At 33.2% G+C, this 19,944-nt stretch overlaps 2 protein-coding genes across 2 annotated transcripts; one reads left to right on the forward strand and one right to left on the reverse strand.

Moving 5' to 3' along the window:
- Window positions 1–958: 958 nt before the first annotated feature.
- Window positions 959–5,095, forward strand: LOC123920991 (purple acid phosphatase). The gene is made up of 8 exons (XM_045973364.1): window positions 959–1,392; window positions 1,992–2,192; window positions 2,335–2,446; window positions 2,677–2,906; window positions 3,112–3,250; window positions 3,650–3,870; window positions 4,054–4,175; window positions 4,604–5,095. The coding sequence occupies exons 1-8, from the start codon at window positions 1,207–1,209 to the stop codon at window positions 4,803–4,805; spliced, it is 1,413 nt and encodes a 470-aa protein (XP_045829320.1). The 5' UTR covers window positions 959–1,206; the 3' UTR covers window positions 4,806–5,095.
- Window positions 5,096–13,713: 8,618 nt separating this feature from the next.
- LOC123924529 (actin-related protein 7-like) lies at window positions 13,714–19,653 on the reverse strand. The gene is made up of 7 exons (XM_045977456.1): window positions 19,422–19,653; window positions 17,882–18,082; window positions 17,518–17,659; window positions 16,041–16,285; window positions 14,846–15,029; window positions 14,408–14,475; window positions 13,714–14,227 (listed from the first exon to the last, which is right to left on the reverse strand). Exons 1-7 carry the CDS (start codon window positions 19,497–19,499, stop codon window positions 14,075–14,077), a joined length of 1,071 nt encoding a protein of 356 aa, XP_045833412.1. The 5' UTR covers window positions 19,500–19,653; the 3' UTR covers window positions 13,714–14,074.
- Window positions 19,654–19,944: the final 291 nt, after the last annotated feature.

Below are 19,944 nucleotides of genomic sequence, written 5' to 3' on the forward strand. Positions count from 1 at the left end.
TGGACACAAGTTAGACACAGGCAGACTCTAGCCCGCTAGTAATAATAAAATAAATTAGAGAATTTTTTTTTGATATAAGTTAGACACAGGCAGACTCTAGCCCGCTAGTAATAATAAAATAAATTAGAAAAAAAAAGAATATGCACTGACAGTGTAAAATAATTTTACACTATCAATCAATCACAACCATATTTTTCGCCATATCATTCCACTTCACTCCAATTTCTTAATGTGACATGGAAAATTAAACTATTTCAACCAAATATTATAAACAATCTTATAGATGATTTTTTAAAATTTAGTTACCCTCGTCGACGTAGAATATATTGAAAAACGGTACAATAATATATAGAAATTTAATTGAGATTAAAAACAAACATAAACTATGGCCTCATCAAAATATTTGGGCTCAAAAAATTCTTAGCCCAACACACACAAAAAAAAAACAGAATTTTATGTTATTTTAATAATGATTGGTGGGGCCGCAATTTTTTTTCCCTCTTTACAATAAGTCACCAAAAAAGTTACAAGTAAAAAACCAAAATGAATCTCAACCATTAGAATATATTTATATCATATCAATGGTCCACATTTAATTGCATAAAGTTGTGCATTCATGCACAAATTGTACAATTTGTGCATGCTAAACCCCACCGTCATACCATGTATATCACTTGTTTTATTTTTTGTTGGTAAAGTTATATCAATTGTATACTTGTGAATTTAACTCAATTGATAAAGATATTGCACTATATGTGCAATAGTCCGGATTTGAACACAGAACACTCTACTTTTTTACTTTAAGTTGGATTTTCTACCCACGAGAGCTCTTAAAAAAAATTATATCACATGTATTAACAAGTGCCTACAAATAAAAAATAAAAAATTCAATTTTATAGAAAGAATATACGAATACGACATAACATAATCCGAATTCTAAATAAGTAAATACCGACTAAAAAGGTTATCTCTTTCACGTTGTTCGTGAAACCAAGTCTGAATCTTTAAATTGTCTTTAAAGAAAATGATAGCCAACAACACGCTGTTTTTAGTTGACTCTAAATCTGAATATTCCACACAATATGCCAAAATCCATTTATACATTAATTCATACTATTTCTATAAATAGTAAATATTAAGTCCACAAGATTACAACAAAGTGTGGTGAACATACTCAAATCACAAGGGTCTTTGAGTTTTAGAAAAATGGGTTTTCTTTTAAGATTTTCATTTTCTAGTTTTTTATTAGTACTAGGTTTGGTTTTGAATTTGGTGTTTGTTTGTAATGGAGGTACATCTAGTACTTTTGTTAGGAAAGTTGAGAAAGCTACTGATATGCCACTTGATAGTGATGTTTTTCATGTTCCTTCTGGTTATAATGCTCCCCAACAGGTATTTTTCTACTTACCCTTTATTTGCAATCTTTGGCTTCTTTGTTGTTTTCTACAATTTTGTTGTATGATACATCCTAGGAAGAAGGGATATATGTTTTTAAATTAGTTTTGTGTCGTTATTCTCAAAATAGATAGTATAGTTTTTTTTGTGTTTTTTTACAATCAATATTAGATAGTATTAAACTTAGCAACATTGATCCTTAAGGAGATGGTCAGAAGTTTGATGATTGACTTCTGTGTATGGAGAAAATCTGGTTGGGAGGGTAGAAATTATCTTGTGTGCCCCACAGGTTTTCCGGCGAGCTAAACTATGGTGGAAACTTCGTTAATAAAAATTTAAGCTTTTTTATTTTTATTTTCTTAACTATGGTGTGAATTATCCGTGGACTTTTGTAGATGACTGATCTACTTGGTATTTGTTATTAACCAATTCAATTTTCAGATTCAATGTCTTTTTGCTTTATAAATGTGTAGGAATTCTCCTTGATATGATCTGAATCAGTTTCGGTGAATCATGAACAAATAAGTTTTGTTCTTTTTCCGCCCTTTCCTTACTTTTTGTTTCAATGTTTTAATGTATGGTTGGTATGAATGAAGGTTCATATAACACAAGGTGATCTTGTGGGGAGAGCAGTAATCGTATCGTGGGTGACCGAGGATGAACCAGGGTCAAACGCAGTACGTTACTGGAGTGAAAACAGCAAACATAAGAAGCTAGCATCAGGGAAAGTTGTAACTTATAGATACTTCAATTACACATCTGGTTTTATTCATCACACTACTATTAGGAATTTGAAGGTACTTCCTATATTCCATCACTTCCATGTCATGCATGTTGTTTCTCTTTCAGATTCCAAGCTAGAAGTTTCTAACCGAAAAGAATCGAAAAATGACATTTGTTTTTAATCAATTGTTGATGTTTGTGCTACGTTTTGGACAGTACGACACCAAATATTACTACGAGGTTGGGCTTGGAAATACAACAAGGCAGTTTTGGTTTACAACTCCTCCGGAAATTGGTCCTGATGTTCCATACACATTCGGTCTCATAGGTAAAGTGTATTCTATCAAGCTATCATTGCGTTACAAACATGTTCGCAATTATCAGTTCTCTTAAAAATTGGTGATTTCTTAATATTTACTTGTTTCGGTTGTTTGGACCCTCCGAATAATATTTGTAGTAACCATTCAGTCTTTACAAAAATGGAACAGTTGAATATTCATCGCAAGTCTAGAAACGATGCGATATGTTTGTTATTAACTGATGTAACATTATTTGCAGGGGATCTTGGTCAGAGCTTTGATTCAAACACGACACTTTCACACTATGAATTGAACCCAACAAAAGGGCAAACAGTGTTGTTTGTTGGAGATCTCTCGTATGCAGATAATTACCCGAACCATGACAATGTTAGATGGGATACTTGGGGAAGGTTTGCAGAGAGGAGCGTTGCTTATCAACCGTGGATATGGACTGTAGGAAACCATGAAATTGATTTTGCTCCTGAAATTGTAAGCTTCCAATAGAAATTGATGTAGTTTGGTTGATGAAGCACAAACACAGACACAAAAACTAGACACGATACCGACACTGTTAATAATTCGAGAAAATAGAAACTAACTGTTAATCACATACGTCAATGTCAACATTTTGTGTACCTTACTTTCCAACTCCAAATTTTGGTAATGATTAACATGAATTGATTATTGTATGCAGGGCGAAACCAAACCATTCAAGCCTTATTCTCACCGATACCGTACTCCTTATAAAGCATCACAAAGTACTTCACCATTTTGGTATTCTATCAAGAGAGCTTCAGCACACATCATTGTCTTGGCCTCATATTCAGCATATGGTATTGCTAGATATATATTCTGCATCATACATACATGCATATGTGCAAAACACTCTTGCTGATTCTATGAAAAAATTGCTTATGACTTATAAAATATCAAAACCTATTAATTTCAGTTTCCTGTTCATAGAGCTTCAGCAGATGATAACTCTTCATGCAATTACGATGTGGAATTCGATGTTGATCTAAAGCATCATATATGTTGCATGTATTAGAGTATATAGCTTAAATGTATAGCCTACTGAATAACAGTTTCTCGAAACTGTTATTCAACATTGTAACTAATTTAACTATAGTTAGAATAAGTTGGAAGTAGTTAAGTCTCTAACTAACCGAATCAGTAAAAGAATCTTCAGAGTTTTCCCTAACTCACTGTTTTCAATCTTCATTTTTTCTCAGGAAAATATACACCACAATACAAATGGCTTGAACAAGAGCTACCAAAAGTTAACAGGACAGAAACTCCATGGTTGATTGTTCTAATGCATTCACCTTGGTATAACAGCTACAATTATCATTATATGGAAGGGGAAACAATGAGAGTAATGTATGAGCCATGGTTTGTTAAGTACAAGGTTGATGTTGTCTATGCTGGCCATGTGCATGCCTATGAACGTTCTGTAAGTTCTAATATACTTACAAGTTACTCAACGTAGTTTTTTATTATAATCACATTTCAGATTTTTTCTAAGTTCTGGTAGTTTGAAAAGTTTAAACACACACTTCGAAAATCCGTAAAGTAAATTATTTAGTATTTTGTTTGGCATTGGCTTCTTGTGACAAGTGATTTGTTTGTGTGTCAGGAACGTGTCTCGAATATTGCATATAATATTGTAAATGGTATTTGCGCTCCTATAAAAGATCAATCAGCTCCTGTATACATAACCATTGGAGATGGAGGGAACCTTGAAGGCTTAGCAACCAAGTAAGCTCCATACACGAAACTTTATGAGTCTTATGAGTTACTCCCTTTGTTCCTTTTTAGTGCCGTTTTTAGGTTATTTACACATACCAAGAAAACTAACAAATTTTGTTACATATGATGAAATTATTTGTCTCTATTTTACAATACCTTTAACTATTTTCATCTCACTCCATCTATTTTTGTCTTTGTAATATATAGTTAGGGTGAGTTTGATATGCTAAAAAATGAGGGACATGACAGGACAAATATAATTGTCCGGTGTTTATTGACAAAACAATAGTTAATGTGCATTGAACTTTGAAAACAAAAAATATATAGAAACACAATTTTTCTACAAATACGACAATTAAAAAGGAACAGCCTGAATTATTTTTTTGCAGTCCGTTTTTATGCAGCTAAGTCTGATATAAACATGATTTGTGCTGCAGCATGACAGAACCACAGCCAAGTTACTCGGCATTCAGAGAAGCCAGCTTTGGACATGCCATTTTCGACATAAAGAACAGAACACATGCTTACTATAGTTGGCACAGAAATCAAGATGGTGACGCTGTTGAGGCTGATTCCCTTTGGTTTTTCAACAGATTCTGGAACCCAGTTGATGATTCCACTCGCCACGGTTCCCATTAACAACTCATTGATTTACTGATCTTTTCCGAAGATTACTCATTTGTGATGTTAATCAATAAAGTCATGATTTTGCAATAATTGTTTGTGGTTCAATACCACCATCAGTTATGATGATCATTACCTTTCATTTTAGTTTGTATTATAAATTCAAAGGAGCAAACATTTTCTATTATGTGCAACTTTTTTATGTAAAAGTTATTATAGGTACTGATACGAACTTGGATTTAAGAAAGGAAAGAAAGTGTATTGACTCTGATAAGAATATAAGACTCTGATAAGAATATTTGTGACTGTCAATATTGCAGACCTTATTGCAGTCTCAAGGATATGCTAATGATCAAGGTTGTCACATTTGCTTCCTCAGCTACATACCACAAATCATCATCATCTTTGTAATCGCATACGCAAGATCATTTGTAATCTTTTGCTTCAATCGATTTATTAGTAGTCTTTTGCTTTAATCGATTTATTCTTAACACTGAGAAACATGTAACAAGTCCAAGCGGTGCTTGAACTTGTCACTGGTGACTGACTTGGTCAACATATCAGCTGCATTCTCTTACATGAACCTTCTCAAGTAATTTTTTATTTTTTTTAAAAAAAAAAAACTTGGTATCCGGCTCTAAGACCGATTAATTCAAGGGAATCAATCTCACCGCCCACACCAATCCCGATCCATTAGGTTCTTCGATGTGTTCGTTTACAAAGTCAGTCAGTCCCTTTGATCTTTCTCCCAATCGGCAATTCTCACTGCTAACTCGTTGTGGAGTTTGGAATTCCTCAATTCATCTTTATGTTCCACCTACATCCGGGGAGAGAAGGGGTTCTCCTCAATTCATCTTTATGTCATTCAATAGCAACCGCTTATTCCACCAAATCATCCCATTAAACTCTGAAGTAAATATAAATTTACATCTCATACAAAAAATAAGTCATAATAAGCATAAATTTGGCCATAGAAAAATAAATTGTATAGCTTTTTTTTTGACGGATAAATTGTATAGCTTTAAATAATACATTTTTTGGAAAAAAAATAGAAATTGGTATTTTTTTTTATTAATATATACCTATGTAAATTATGTAAATCAATATTTTCATTAAAAATTATCCTCAATATTGGTCTCCGATAATATGGGTTCGAACCATGTGTGTTAAAAAAAAAAATTAAAGAAAAAAGAACAAAATGTTGCAGGAATGGAACTCAAGACCAGTACATGTGTGTTTTGGTCTCCACTCTTTTATTATTGTTCATTCGTTAAGAGGTTCAAATTCATAACAAGAAATCTATAATGCACCAGCACATGAATTTGAAGAAACACTAACATGTAGGATCCTTTCTTGGTGCAGGTTAATATAGCAAAGACACAATTAATATATGATGGAAAGGAAATTATTATATATATGATTAATGGAAAACTGGAAATACAACCACAACTAAGGCTCCTTAGTAGAGAAAGTTTCTCTCACTGCCTAACCACGATGGTGAATACAAAGATGAAGTGATATACACCAAGATTTTCATGGTCACGTGATCATATAGACGCATTCACATAATATTTTGTGAAAAATTAAAATTTTGTGATTGTGACTAAGAAGATTATATTTGGTCAAGTGGCCATATATAAAAATAATCCAATGATATAACTAACACTAATGTTTGTACCAAAAAAAAAAAACTAACACTAATATTTAAACACATATTTCTACCAAAAATACAACAAAAGTACACTTTGTACAACACATATTTAAACACATATTTCTACCAAAAATACAATCGTGCTATGAGTAAAGAGAATACGATTTCATATTTTTGTCTAGCTTTTTGATGTTATTATAACATTGCTCCATAACTAATTCTCACTGTGATATTTGATGTAGAAAGAAGGTTGGACCGGTTGTGTATAAGTTACACCTACCCGCAATAAATATCACGGTGGGAATTAGTTATAAAGCAATGTTATATCAACATCAAAATTTAAAAAGCTAGACAAAAATACGACATCGTATTCTCTTTATTCATAACACGATTATCGAAACATACAAAAAAATATTAAAAAAAAGTTAGAAGTATACTTTTGTTGTAATTTTATTAGAAATATGTGTTTAAATATTAATTGCACATTTGGTCTTTATGTTTATTTTAAGTTTTAAGTTTGTCTCTTATGTTTTAAAAGTTTTAAGTTAGTCTTTTATATTTATTTTAGGTTTCAAATTTGTCCCTTATGTTTTACACGTTTCAAGTTGGTCCCTCAAGTTTTGAAAATTTGAAAATCGGAAGACAAATTATTCAACTATTTGCATTGACATAAATATTTTTGAAGACTAAAGTGTGTTATTATTTATAAAAAAAATTTAAAAGTCCGGGATCCTCCACTGAATCTGATCATAAGAAATGGTTTTGTACAAAAGCGATTTCTCAAAAGCAATTTGAAAATAAAATTTGTTCATTGTTGGGAAATCGTTTTTCCAAAGTACGATTTCTATTCTCGTATTAAAAAAATAAAAATTCAAACCTTGTTGAAAAATCGTTCTTTGCTGCAACGATTTCTAAGCTTATTAAAATTTTGAAAAAAAATAAACACTATTGAGAAGTCGTTTTTATGGGCAATGATTTCTCAACATTAAAATAAAATGGGTTCAAAACGTTGGTAATTTGGTACATAAATTTTAAAACAATGCTATTGTAGTAAAAAAGCATGTGTTGGAAAGGGCTTTGTACAACATCCCAATATTGACTATGAAGAGACATTTTTCACAATATTTGTATCTCCTCCCATCATAGTCCCTCCGTCCCAAAATATAAGGGAAAATTGGTCAACAAAAATTAATGTATTTAGTCCAAATTTTTAACCAAATACATTAACTTTCTTTGACCAATTTTCCCTTATAATTTGGAACAGAGGGAGTATGTTGCTAATGTTTGTCCCATCGATCATGTCAATAGTTTTTCATAAAAGTTGGTAATTAAGTGATGGGATCAGAGTACACAACAGAATATACAAGAGTATTTAAATTATTTATTTCTTGTGGAATCATAACAACCAAATTATAGCACAACTAACACACACAATAATAGCAATAAAGGAGTAAAAAATTGTAAATAAAGACAATGTGAGTAAAAAAATATGGGTCATCCTTACCAAAGAAATAACTCCAATATAATCCAATAGAGTACAATCAATATCTTTATACTTTCTTTAGGAACTGACAAAGCATCAATAATCACCGACTATGGTGAAACTAACAATAAGAGGGCAAATAACCTCTCAAACAAGTTGATATGTCAAACTGACACAAAAAAAAAAATCAAACCACTCAAAAATATTATCTAAGTAACAAACTTGATGACATGAATAACATATTCAAATTTTAGCTGAAACAGAGAACGTTTTCCGAACACACTTTCAATATTGGTACCAAATCTTGTTTATTCTCTTCAGTTCTCTCTATTTTCTGACACACTGCGCCCTTTCTATGTTTTCATGTACTATATCATGAATTGCACAATTCCAATTCTTATGGATTTTATATCCCTCACACCAAACAAATCACGTGTGGCAAAGCCTTTGTAGTTACTGTGATTTAGTTTTTAAATGTAGAAGAGCTCATGGTGGGCGTAACAAAATTCACCTCACGCAAAGGAGGAAAACCCAATTGACTATGACGAAACGTTCTAAAAGAACAATTTTCCAAGATAGGAAAAATAATACGATTTGCCAATTAACTCAACCAAAACATCTTGTTCATGGTTGTGGTGAAGAGATCATTGATCTCACAAAATACTTGTATGAGCTATAAGGGGTGTTCCTTGTGATTGTGGTGTAGAGATCATTGATCTCACAAAATACTTGTCTGGACTACAATGGGGTGTTCCTTGTGAATGTGGTGAAGAGATCATTAATCTCACATAATATTTGTCTGGACTACGATGGGGTGTTTGCGACGAGATTTTTGTACAAGGTATTTATTCCAACAATCTCATGGCGAACACCTCACCGTAGTGCAGACAAATATTTTGTAAGATCAATGTTCTCTTCACCACAATCACGGCAAACACCCCATCGTAGTCTAGACAAGTATTCTGTGAGATCAATGATCTCTTCACCACAATCACAAGGAACACCTCGTCGTGGCCCAGACAAATATTTTGTGAAATCAACGATCTCTTCACCACAACCATGAACAAGATGTTTTGGTTGAATTAATTGGTGAATCATATTATTATTTTTGCTATCTTGGAAAGTTGTTCTTTCAGAACAACGTTTCCTCATAGTCAATTGGATTTTCCTCCTTTGCGTGAGGTAAATTTTGTTACAACCACCATGAGCTCTTCTACCTTTAAAAACTAAATCACAATAACTACAAAGGCTTTGCCCACACGTGATTAGTTTGGTGTGAGTGATATAAAATCCCTAAGAATTGCAATTGTGCAATTCATGGTGCGGTTCGTGAAAACAAAGAAAGGGTGCTCCGTAGTGTGTCAGAAAACAGCGAGAACTGAAGAGAAGAAACAAGATTTGGTACTAGTGTCGAAAGTGTGTTCGATACATGTTCTCTGTTTCAGCTGAAATTTGAAGATGTTATTTTTTTCATCAAGTTAGTTACTTAGATAATATTACTAAGTAGTTTGGTTTTCTCTTTGTGTCATTTTTAAATGTCCACTTGATTATGAGATTGTTTGTTCTCTTGTTGTTAATTTCACCATAGTCAGTGTGCTTATTGATGCTTTGTTAGTTCCTAGAGAAAGTAAATAGGATATTGATTGTACTCTATTTGATGGCTACACATCAATCTTTCATGGCGACAATTGGAAGATTTCAAAGGGTGCAATGATGATTGCTCGCGACAGAAAGAGTGGTACCCTTTACAAGAAAATATGAGCATCTCATTTTATTGCAGTTGCAACAAATGAAAATCTCAATCTATGGCACTAGAGAATAAGACATATGAGTGAGAAAGGGATGATGGTTATGCAATCAAGAGAAAAACTACCAAGTCTTCAGTGTGAAGATTGTATACTTAGAACCCCAAAGAAAGAGAGACTCGAGCTTATTCATTCTGATGTTTGGGGGTCCAACAATTGTCGCATCCATTGGTGGGAAGAATTACTCCGTGACTTTTATTGATGATCATTCTAGGAATGTATGGGTATACTTTATGAAATATAAGTCTGATGTATTTGAGAATTTCAAGAGATGGAAACCCATGGTGGAAAATGAGACATGATTGAAGATCAAAAAGCTCATAACCGACAATGATGGTGAATATGAAGACACCATATTGAAGAAGTTTTGTTGAGTGAATCCCCCACAAACACAAGCCTCTTTTTCCTTATCTTTCCATGAAATGTTGTGGCACTAAACCTTATTAAAATATAAATAATAACCACATTCCACAAAGCGAAAACCCACAAACAATGCTAGTAAAATGTTCTAATCACAACTTAATTCAACTTACTTTCATGAATGTTACCTAGGATAGAAAAAAAAAATACGATGTTCACATATCAAAACTACAAGTAGAAAATGTAAGAAAAAAATACCATTATCAAAAGGACTCAGCATCCACAAAATTTTAATTAGATCCGAGAGAAACACACAAACGCATTTCCAATAATTTTTCTTGCTGCTTTTTCATAGGGTTGATCTACATCAAAATAGAAAAACAATGTCATAAAATTTTAACTAGATAGCAAAAAATTGAAATCTCATTGGCTTCAAAGAGTGGGCAGATAAGACATAGTGAAAGGTGTAAAATCCAGAAAATTTCATGCTATTATTATATAAATCCAACTCATATAGTGTATCATGAATAACACTCGAAGAATAATTCATACCAATGAACTAGGGGAAATCCTCAGAAAGCATATCAATGTAAGTATTGAACAATTTATTTTCTTTCATTCTTTATTAATAATTCTATTTAAAATGTACGAGAGTATATCTTAGCTGATTTTATGCATCTTTCTTGTTATTTGACATAGGGAAACGTGCAACACTTTAGCGCAATGTGTCGGAAAATGGCCAACGTAAAATAAAAATTTATCCTAGTAATGTATGTACATGTACTGGGATAAATTCTAATTTTACCTTTGCCATTTCCGACACATTGCACAAAAATGTTACATTTTTCCTTATGTGGACTAACAAGAATAATGCATAAAGTTAGCTATAGATTTACTCTAGCATTTCAAATAAAATTATTAATAAAGAATGATAGGAAGTAAATTGCTCAATACTTACATTGATATTGATATGATTTCTAAGGATTTCACCTAGTTCTATGGTATGAACTATTTCTTTTTCTTTTTTTTGTTACCCAACTATTTCTTCTTGAGTGATATTCATGACACAATATGAGATGGATTTATATAATAATAATAATAATAATAATAATAATAATAATAATAATAATAATAATAATAATAATAATAATAATAATAATGCAGATTTATGTATGTGTATCAATTTATGAAATAAATGAAATGAACTCATCAAAATCAAAACACATCCCTCAAAATAAATCACAATAATAACACCGAATGAGATTTATGTATATTATTAATTTTACCTTTTCAAATCATCACAGAAATCACAATCGTTGGAGATTTACGTTGGACAATAACAAATCGAACGATATAGCAAACCATAGTAAATAAGGTGTACATATATAAAGCGACATTAATAGTTCTTATTTGATAAAGCCTGAAATGACATTCTATGAACTGGATTTTGTTTGTTTCTCATGTGGATCTGGTGGAGACAAAACAACAAAAGATTAAATACGAGAAAATATGTCAAGAACAAAATATATGAAATCGATGATAAAATAAGATAATTGACCTGATATTTTTCAAGTATATAGTATTGACTTGACTAGAACGAAGTAGCAAGAGCCAAGAGATGTCCCCTCCCAAACATATAATCAGTTCAATTGACATGCTTGAACGTTTTAATATATGAATCAATACTATATGGTTAAAGATCATATTTACAATATATCAAGAGAAAGAGAAAATGAAGACTGCGGTTTTAGGGAAGCGCCGTCAATGTATTGTCAAGATGAACTCGAGTGTACATATTTATAAGGATCTCGCTAGGTAGGGTTTCTACGTAGTTAGGTTAATTTCAAAATTATCAATTTTAAATTATAAATTAAATCATTTTTTATAACTATTTCTAATTAAACAAATTATTTAATTATTAATCTACATTAAACCTTTTCACGGTAAAAATATTGGTAAAAATTACATCCATTTAAGAATTAATCTTCAAGAATATCTAAGGTCTCTCTTCCAAGAGAAGATTATGAGATTCCAAAATTCTCGAGAGAATATCTTGGTCTGTGAAGCTAGTCGAGAAGCAAAATACCAAAAAGTTATTCATGTAAAATGGATCTGTTGAATGTGAGGAAAGAAAGAAAAAAAAAAGGGTTGTTCTGGAATTGGCCAAAAGCTAGCCCAACTACTCTTCTGCCCGGAATTTGGGGCACAGCCCAACAAGGGGAGACCTCCCCGACACGTCAGTCTATGACGTGTCCTCCATGACATAACGGATAGGCAACACGTTAAACACGTGCTCATCCATCCACCACGACTTCCTCTGGGAGCTTATCCATTACCCACTTATAGTGGAACGGCTCCAACCAAGATAGGGCGAATAACCGCCTCCCCTACGATATAGGGACTACCTTGGCAGTTGAGTCTATTGGGCCGGTTATTCCGGCCCATTAGACCAACCTTTGGCCCAGCGCCAGGGGCAACTATATAAGCTCTCCTATACAGGAGAGCCAGGTATTCAATTCATTCTACTCTTCACTTTCTCTCTCTTCTTTTTGTACTCTTTGTTGACTTAAGCATCGGAGCACCTGCAGGTACAACCCCCTCCGGTGGACGAATTGCTCAACGGACCAGCCATCTTTATTCTGATCAACAGGTTAGATCAAGGGTTAAATTGTGTTTTAGGGTTTTAAAAACTTTTGCAAATAAACACAACCACAAGGATAAAGTGAGAGAGTAAGAGAGGGAAAGAAAAGCACACTCTAACATATTACAATTAACCCACTAAGACAAACTTGTCTAGATTTCCACTAAGACACGCTAGTCCTAAAATTTTCACTAAGATACACTAGTCCTAGATTTCCTGCCTTAACAAATAAGGACTTCCCTTGCCTCACTGAAGAGGACTTCCTTGCCTCACAAAAAAGGACTACAGTGTTTACTACAACACATAGAGGATGGGCGATGGGTAGGTGCCCCACAAAACCAAGGTGTGTACAATTTTTGTGTTCAACAACTTATGCTCCCGGGTATCAAATGTTGGAATTATGAAAAAATTAATTGTCTATTTTCAGAGGCCGTTGCAAAAGCAATACTAGCTATCCCACTATTAGATGTGATTCAAGAGGATAAACTAACTTAAAATGAGGAAAAAGATGGGTCCGATCCGGCTACCAGAAATTGATGGAGGAGAAGAAAGGTAGGGAAGGGTATTTATATAAACTTTTTTTTTTTTTAATCTAGCGGAGCTAGAGACTATCCCTTATGGTACTAGGGTATATTTAAAGGGTTAATCTCTCCTAATGGATACTCACTCTTTCATACTCACGAGCCTGAGTTTGCCGTTTTGACCACGTGCGTAAATAACTTGATTATTTATCAACTGTGCTACACTATATTGATAATCTCACCATAACCTGATGATGACAACAATTTTATGCAATCAAAGGTTCCATGCCATAGAAAATCTAACTCTCATTTTACAACACTAAAGGCTCGAACCAATGCCACATTAAACTCAGGTGTGGCGTGTGTAGAACCAGGATTAAGGGGAAATGTGATTTGTAGTCTAGCAAATATCTTCCCTTTAAATTATTGTAAAACATTATTGATAAGACAACAAATTACTAATACACATAAATTAACACATTATCATTTACAGAGAACTATTTAAAAAAGGAAAGAAATGAGTGTGCAAGTGCCAAGTAGTCGCATAGCTACAAGATTACAAAGGGTCGAAATAAATACCTTAAAGGCGATATTCATGTTCCAAAGAAAAGCAAACTCCTAGTGCTCCAACATACATGTACATGAACGAGTATTTTACTTAAATAATATACCTGCATAGCTGTATTGGCGGTTGTGCAAAGTAAGATGATTACATTGCATAAATTAAGAACACTGCAGCTTTCAAAATCAAACAAGCGTGTGGACATCTAGGTTCAAATATTTACAGTACAAGTGGAATAAACGTTTGTGCAGATGAATCCAATCAGAAGCATTTCCGGTGAACAATGGAAGGCCCGGTTTCATCATAATCTGCCTTTGTTATATGCTGATTTTGTGGAAAAACTACTTTAGCGAGTATGGCACCTCCCACCCATGCAGAATACGTGTTTAAATTTTCTGGCATGTATTCTGGAGGCTGCAGTAAGCGAGAAAATTATCCACCAGCATAAACATTTAACATAAGATTATATTTTTTTATGTACAAGAGGCAAAATCCATTTTCCTAGTTTAGTTTTGATTTTAAATTCACAAAAGTTAAAAAGTATCCATTTATAACAATTTAATTTGAAGTTACTTTACAAGATAAACAAGTTACCTTAACCAGGGTAGGTTGAACCGCTGAAGAACTTAAGGTAGATTCCTTCTGAAACCTCACTTCAAAACCTGCAGCAGAAGCAGAACTAGCCTGTCAGAAATAAGAATTCACAAACAAGAGCTTCCTTGTAAATAAGACGTCAGAATGTTGAGAGATAAGTTGAAACGAAATTCCTATAAAAGTCCTGTCTGACCAATAATTCCAGATTTAAATTTACAAATTTACCACTTTTTATAGTTTCTATTCAGGTTTTTAAGCATGCACTCTGATATTTATCAGTCCAAAATGTCCAATGTTAAGCTGTTTTGTCCTCAAACTTCAAAGAAAAATAAGATCCTTACTCTTAAATGGGAACAATAACAAAAAAGTATAACAAATTAAAAGTTCACATCAAGTTTATACTAAATTAACCATAACTACGAAAGATGAAAATTTTACCAATCATGGAAGAAGTGCCACCACAAACCACAGTATTTTCCAGCAGCTGTCGATGATTATCAGATGATACATTTGAAATAGCACGGACAAGCTGCTCAACAATGCCATGAGCTTCTAAACCCAACAGAGATGGCTGGAATAAAGCTTCACCAACCGTGTATCTTTCTCTCCCAATTGTTATCACCTATAAGACAAATTCAACCTTCAAATTAAGCCTGGCAAGTAAGCCTGGCAAGGAGAAGGGAACAAAGATTGGCAAATCTGAAAGTTTTTAGCCTGTTGGGACAGCGTGTATGACTGGCAATTAGGGAGCTTTTTTTCCCACCCCCAAAGTAACTTCAAAAGTATACTTCCGAAAAGAAAAAAAAAACAGTTCTGTTGCCTCCGGCAATTAACCTTCAAGGTGGTCTAGATTAATAGAAGAGGACTTTTGCCGGATTGGCATGACAAAAGTTGCTGGGAACGCACCCTTCAAGGAAATAATGTTACACAGCCCCTCCCAAAAGAATATGAAATGTTTATATACAAGTTTTAACAGTCTGAGCTTCTTCTAGAGAACTTGCAACGGATTACCCCAAAACAAGCTAGTTAAAGCATACAAAACGGTAAAAGAAATTTGTATTATAAGCCAGAAACATAAGATTTTAATTGCTGCACATGAAAAGTTAAAAACAGAATGTGTTATGAAGTAACCAACATCAGCTACTTCATCATTTCTACTCGAGCTTTTTTTAAATTCTACAATAATCTGAATGTTTAGATCACGTGCAATAATCCAAACTCCAAAGAAAAGTTTTGATCTCTCTTAGGGTATGTTTAGAATTTGTAGGGTGGGGGGGCTAAGTCTATATCTTGACATATATTTGAGAATTTAAAAACAATTAAAGAATGGCATGATAGATGACCGTATAATATTTCAATCACCCTTTTAATCGAGTTAAGAAACATTTTATAATTTCTTCAACTTAGAAATGAAAAATAAGCATGCTTCTCCCAAACATAGCCTTAGTCTCTCTCCTTATATATTCTTCACCCCCACCTTCCCTTTCATTTTAAGTTCCTTCTCATTCTTGCAGTCAGTATTAATTTGCATACCATAATACCAAATTATCAAAAAAAAATTACATAAAAATCACGGATAGCAAATTAGTCAGTATCACAAGTCAATACTATCATAGAAATCCGGAAAGCAGACCTGTCCATCAGGAAGCGTATGTTTCTCCACAGGACAAGAATACAGGGTTTTCTGATAAGCTAACTCATCTTCAACACAGCATGAATATTGCTCTTTTATTTTCTCCACATCAGACATGCTGATATTTACTTGCGGATTTGATTTGCCGAGTTCTTGAGCGAGGAAATTAGTTAGATCAGTACCTCCAAACTCAAATCTTCTGGAACCGATGTGGTGAACAGCACCCTCAATCACAGGCGCAATATCTATTTATAAAACCAAAAATATGACGATGTACAAAATAACCAGAAAACTAATGCTCAAGAACATGTTCATATTAGAAGAACGACATTCAGGCATCTATTTATATTTTTCAACTGTATTTAATGCAACATCATTAAACTGGCTATCTCAAAACAATAGAAAAAAACATATGCGTATATGTATTACAAGAAAAATAATCTGTCTTCATGGCACAAATTAATATTTGCAAATTATTGACAAACACATGCACTCGATCCTATATTTGCATTTTTTAGTTCAAAAAATAGGAAGTATAGAAAAATAGATACAAATATATTATACTTCAGAAGAAATTACTATTCTTTTACGAATAAGAGTTTGTTTGTTGTAGATTAGTCGATCGAAAATTATAACATGTTTTTAGTAGCTTATGAAAATAATTTAATTTTAATGAGTATCTCTAAAAAGAAAATAATCTCAAATTTTAATCAAAAACAAATGGGCCCTAAATTTTTAACAAAATTTTCCAATTTACATATAACAAACAACCAAGCATTATCTCACTAGATTGGCCAGCTCGTGGATCATATGACATCATAATATATCATGTATTAAGTTCAAAGATGCATCATTTCCCTCTAAATCTAGTATGTTGCTGTAAACTTTCATAGTTTCCCTCTATCTCTAACCAGTGCAATCAATAGCGGAAGGCCAAAAACCCACCATAAAAACACGCCATTGTGGCCTATAGCACCAACATGACGAGCATTCCTTCACAAATTGCCAATGGTGGACATAATGAATATGCAATGGCAAGAATTGGATAACATTTTTGTCATCATTTTCAAACTTCTGGTCTGCCAACTTCCGGTGGACTCATTAAGATGTCAATTTTTTTAGATAAAGAAACTTAGTTTATCATATTTATTTCTTTATTCTGAAGCAAACCATATAAAACAAAGCACATCAGAACTTTGTTACCTACACTCCTACAGTGCATGAGCACAATATGATTATACGCTCGAGATAACATACTTCCACATCAAAATAAACTACCTGATCCACACAGGTAGCAAACCAAAGTTCCTCCTATTTAAAAAATAAATTAGTGCTTTAAGAGCAAAATTTAACAAATATTTTGCAGGGACTAAAATTTAAAATTTGTGAATTTTATAGGAACTAAATATATATTTAACTAATTAATGTATAACTTATTTGTAATGAGAAATTTCCTATTGCTTCAGATGTGGGTTACCTATTTTTCCATGTCCAATATCAACAGTGCACCCTGAGATACGTCCAACAGCATACAATGATAACACTGATTGTTCTGATGCATAAAACCCCGATATGTTGAAGTTTTCAAACATTAGTTGCACCAACTGTTCCTTGTTGGCCTGGAAAATAATTATATACATTGCTTTAAGAAAAGACGTAAATTACATATTCAAACAAGACTATCAATTAGTACTGGCAATCCCATTTAACAAACGGCCAAAGGCGTACATGAGAAACAAAAATCTGATCACGAAATATTATGCATTAATAAAAAAGAGTGTAAAATATTATATAGGAATAAGTATGCCTGTATGAAAAGAGTGTACATAAGTTTCACAAACCTTTGGAGTACAAAGTGGGTCTGTAAATAGTATGTTTCCTTCATTGCCGATTTCCCACCCAAGACCAGTATATAAAACATGGTGCAACAAATCCTCCACAGCATCCCAATCACTGATATATCCTCGCACGACTGGATCAATGGTGACTTCATCAACCGGTGAACCATCATCAAGCATCCGTTTCATCTGAGTGGGAATTATCTGAGACATATGAAATTAAGGGTTCTGAGATCATTATTAAATGAAGAGAAAGGTAAACAGATCAAAATTGATGTGATGATTGAACAAAAGCTCTTCCATGAAAATTGCCAAGCCAGCAAAAACGTTAGAGTTAGAACCAATTTGGATAAACTTCCCCATAAGAACTTACAGAAAAATAAACGTTACAATTCTTAAAAAAATTGAGTGTTTTAAACAATAGCGTGCAATAAATTAGACTGTGTACTCAATTTTTTTTCGTAAGCTCACTCGTTTTTAGTTTATCCATTAATAATGTAAGTTTATAAAGATACTTTACGTAAGTGAACAACCATAAACTTATTTTAATTGTGAAGCACTCAAGCTAATTCAAACTATAAGTGCATTTGGAAGAGCTTATTTGAACATCTTATGGCACAAACACTTTATTATGTGTTTGAATTGTGGGTCGTATCTCAATTCAAAACAAAACTGAACCCAACTGATACAAATCGTTGTGCGTATCTATTTTGACATGAATATCGATTCATTCTTATATACTTCTTTAGGGGTTAAAAACTTGACCTTTGTGTAGCTAACCAATATTTTTCTCATTTTATTTTATGACAGGAATCTTTAATTTTATTCAAGCTTTTATGAGCTTTCCTAAGTTGTCAGTCCCATATAGCGGAGCAGGATGGCCGACCCTAAAACTGAGATTGCGGGATTATTGGGTGCAGACTGCAGAATGCTATTTGATGTATTTAGGAAACACGGGTAATACTAATAGAAACATAATTTCTACAAAATGAAACAAATTACTCAAAATTCATGCAAAATGGATAGCAGAGGACGACGCATGGGCTGGAAAGACCGGCTGACACAACAGCTGGTTTGTGAAGTGATTTGATGAGTGCTTGGAAAACACCAAAATAACTGTAGAAAACCTTGTTGACCAGAAGTTACACATTTGAGTTGAGCCTCTATTGAAGAGCTCTAAACTCACAGTGGCGTATTGCCCACCGGCCTCGCGTCGCGCTCAACCAAAGGCGTTCTTTTTTTCTTTTTGGGGTCAAGCAGTCTAGTAGCTAGAAATTCCACCTATATATCAAGAAATTTCAGCCTTCAGGTGAATAAGTGAGGTGTCTGAGTTAAGCTGACGGGGACAACCAAACGCATTCTTATAAGTTATTTGCCCAAATGTGCAACAATTCCACATGATTATTAAGTAAATAAACCCTCTCCAACTACAGAGAGTGAAGATAGAAAATCTGAATGAATATCCATTTTTCACTGAACATCATAGTAATAAATAAATAAAAGATGAGAAAATGATGAAAGGGTGGGACAGAAGAGTGCATACCATGGCAGGAGTCTGATCAGGAATTGCAAAACCAGCTTTGAGAAGTTTAGAACCGACGTCAACCACAACCGCTTCCATATCTATCTGCAACTGCAATTCTAAACCCTACCCGTTTCGTTCTAACTCATTAATACACTCACTCTTCACTCTTCACTCTTCACCTTTTCTATTTTCAGCTCAGCTCCACCCAAATTAACACCCAGGTGTGGTAGGTATTGGTTGGTATGCGAGCGAAATACTACCGGGTATTTTTAAGAATTAATAAAAAAACAATCTTTAAAAATTTAAAATGATTAATTATTTAAGTAAATATAATTCTTATACAGGTCAGTTAATAATTATTACAAAATTGAGGGATCAACTTTAAATTCTGGATTTTTCATTTTTTCCACACACATGCATGACATTGACATGTGAGTCTAGCTATTAGATTATTAAACTACAAAAATGAGTATTAAGATGTCCTCGTAAATATAGTTCGGTCGACAATGATATTGTACTATGTTATTGTAGAAATCAAGGT

The sequence above is a fragment of the Trifolium pratense genome, linkage group LG4 (assembly GCF_020283565.1).
Source record: "Trifolium pratense cultivar HEN17-A07 linkage group LG4, ARS_RC_1.1, whole genome shotgun sequence".
Classification (NCBI taxonomy): Eukaryota; Viridiplantae; Streptophyta; class Magnoliopsida; order Fabales; family Fabaceae; genus Trifolium; species Trifolium pratense.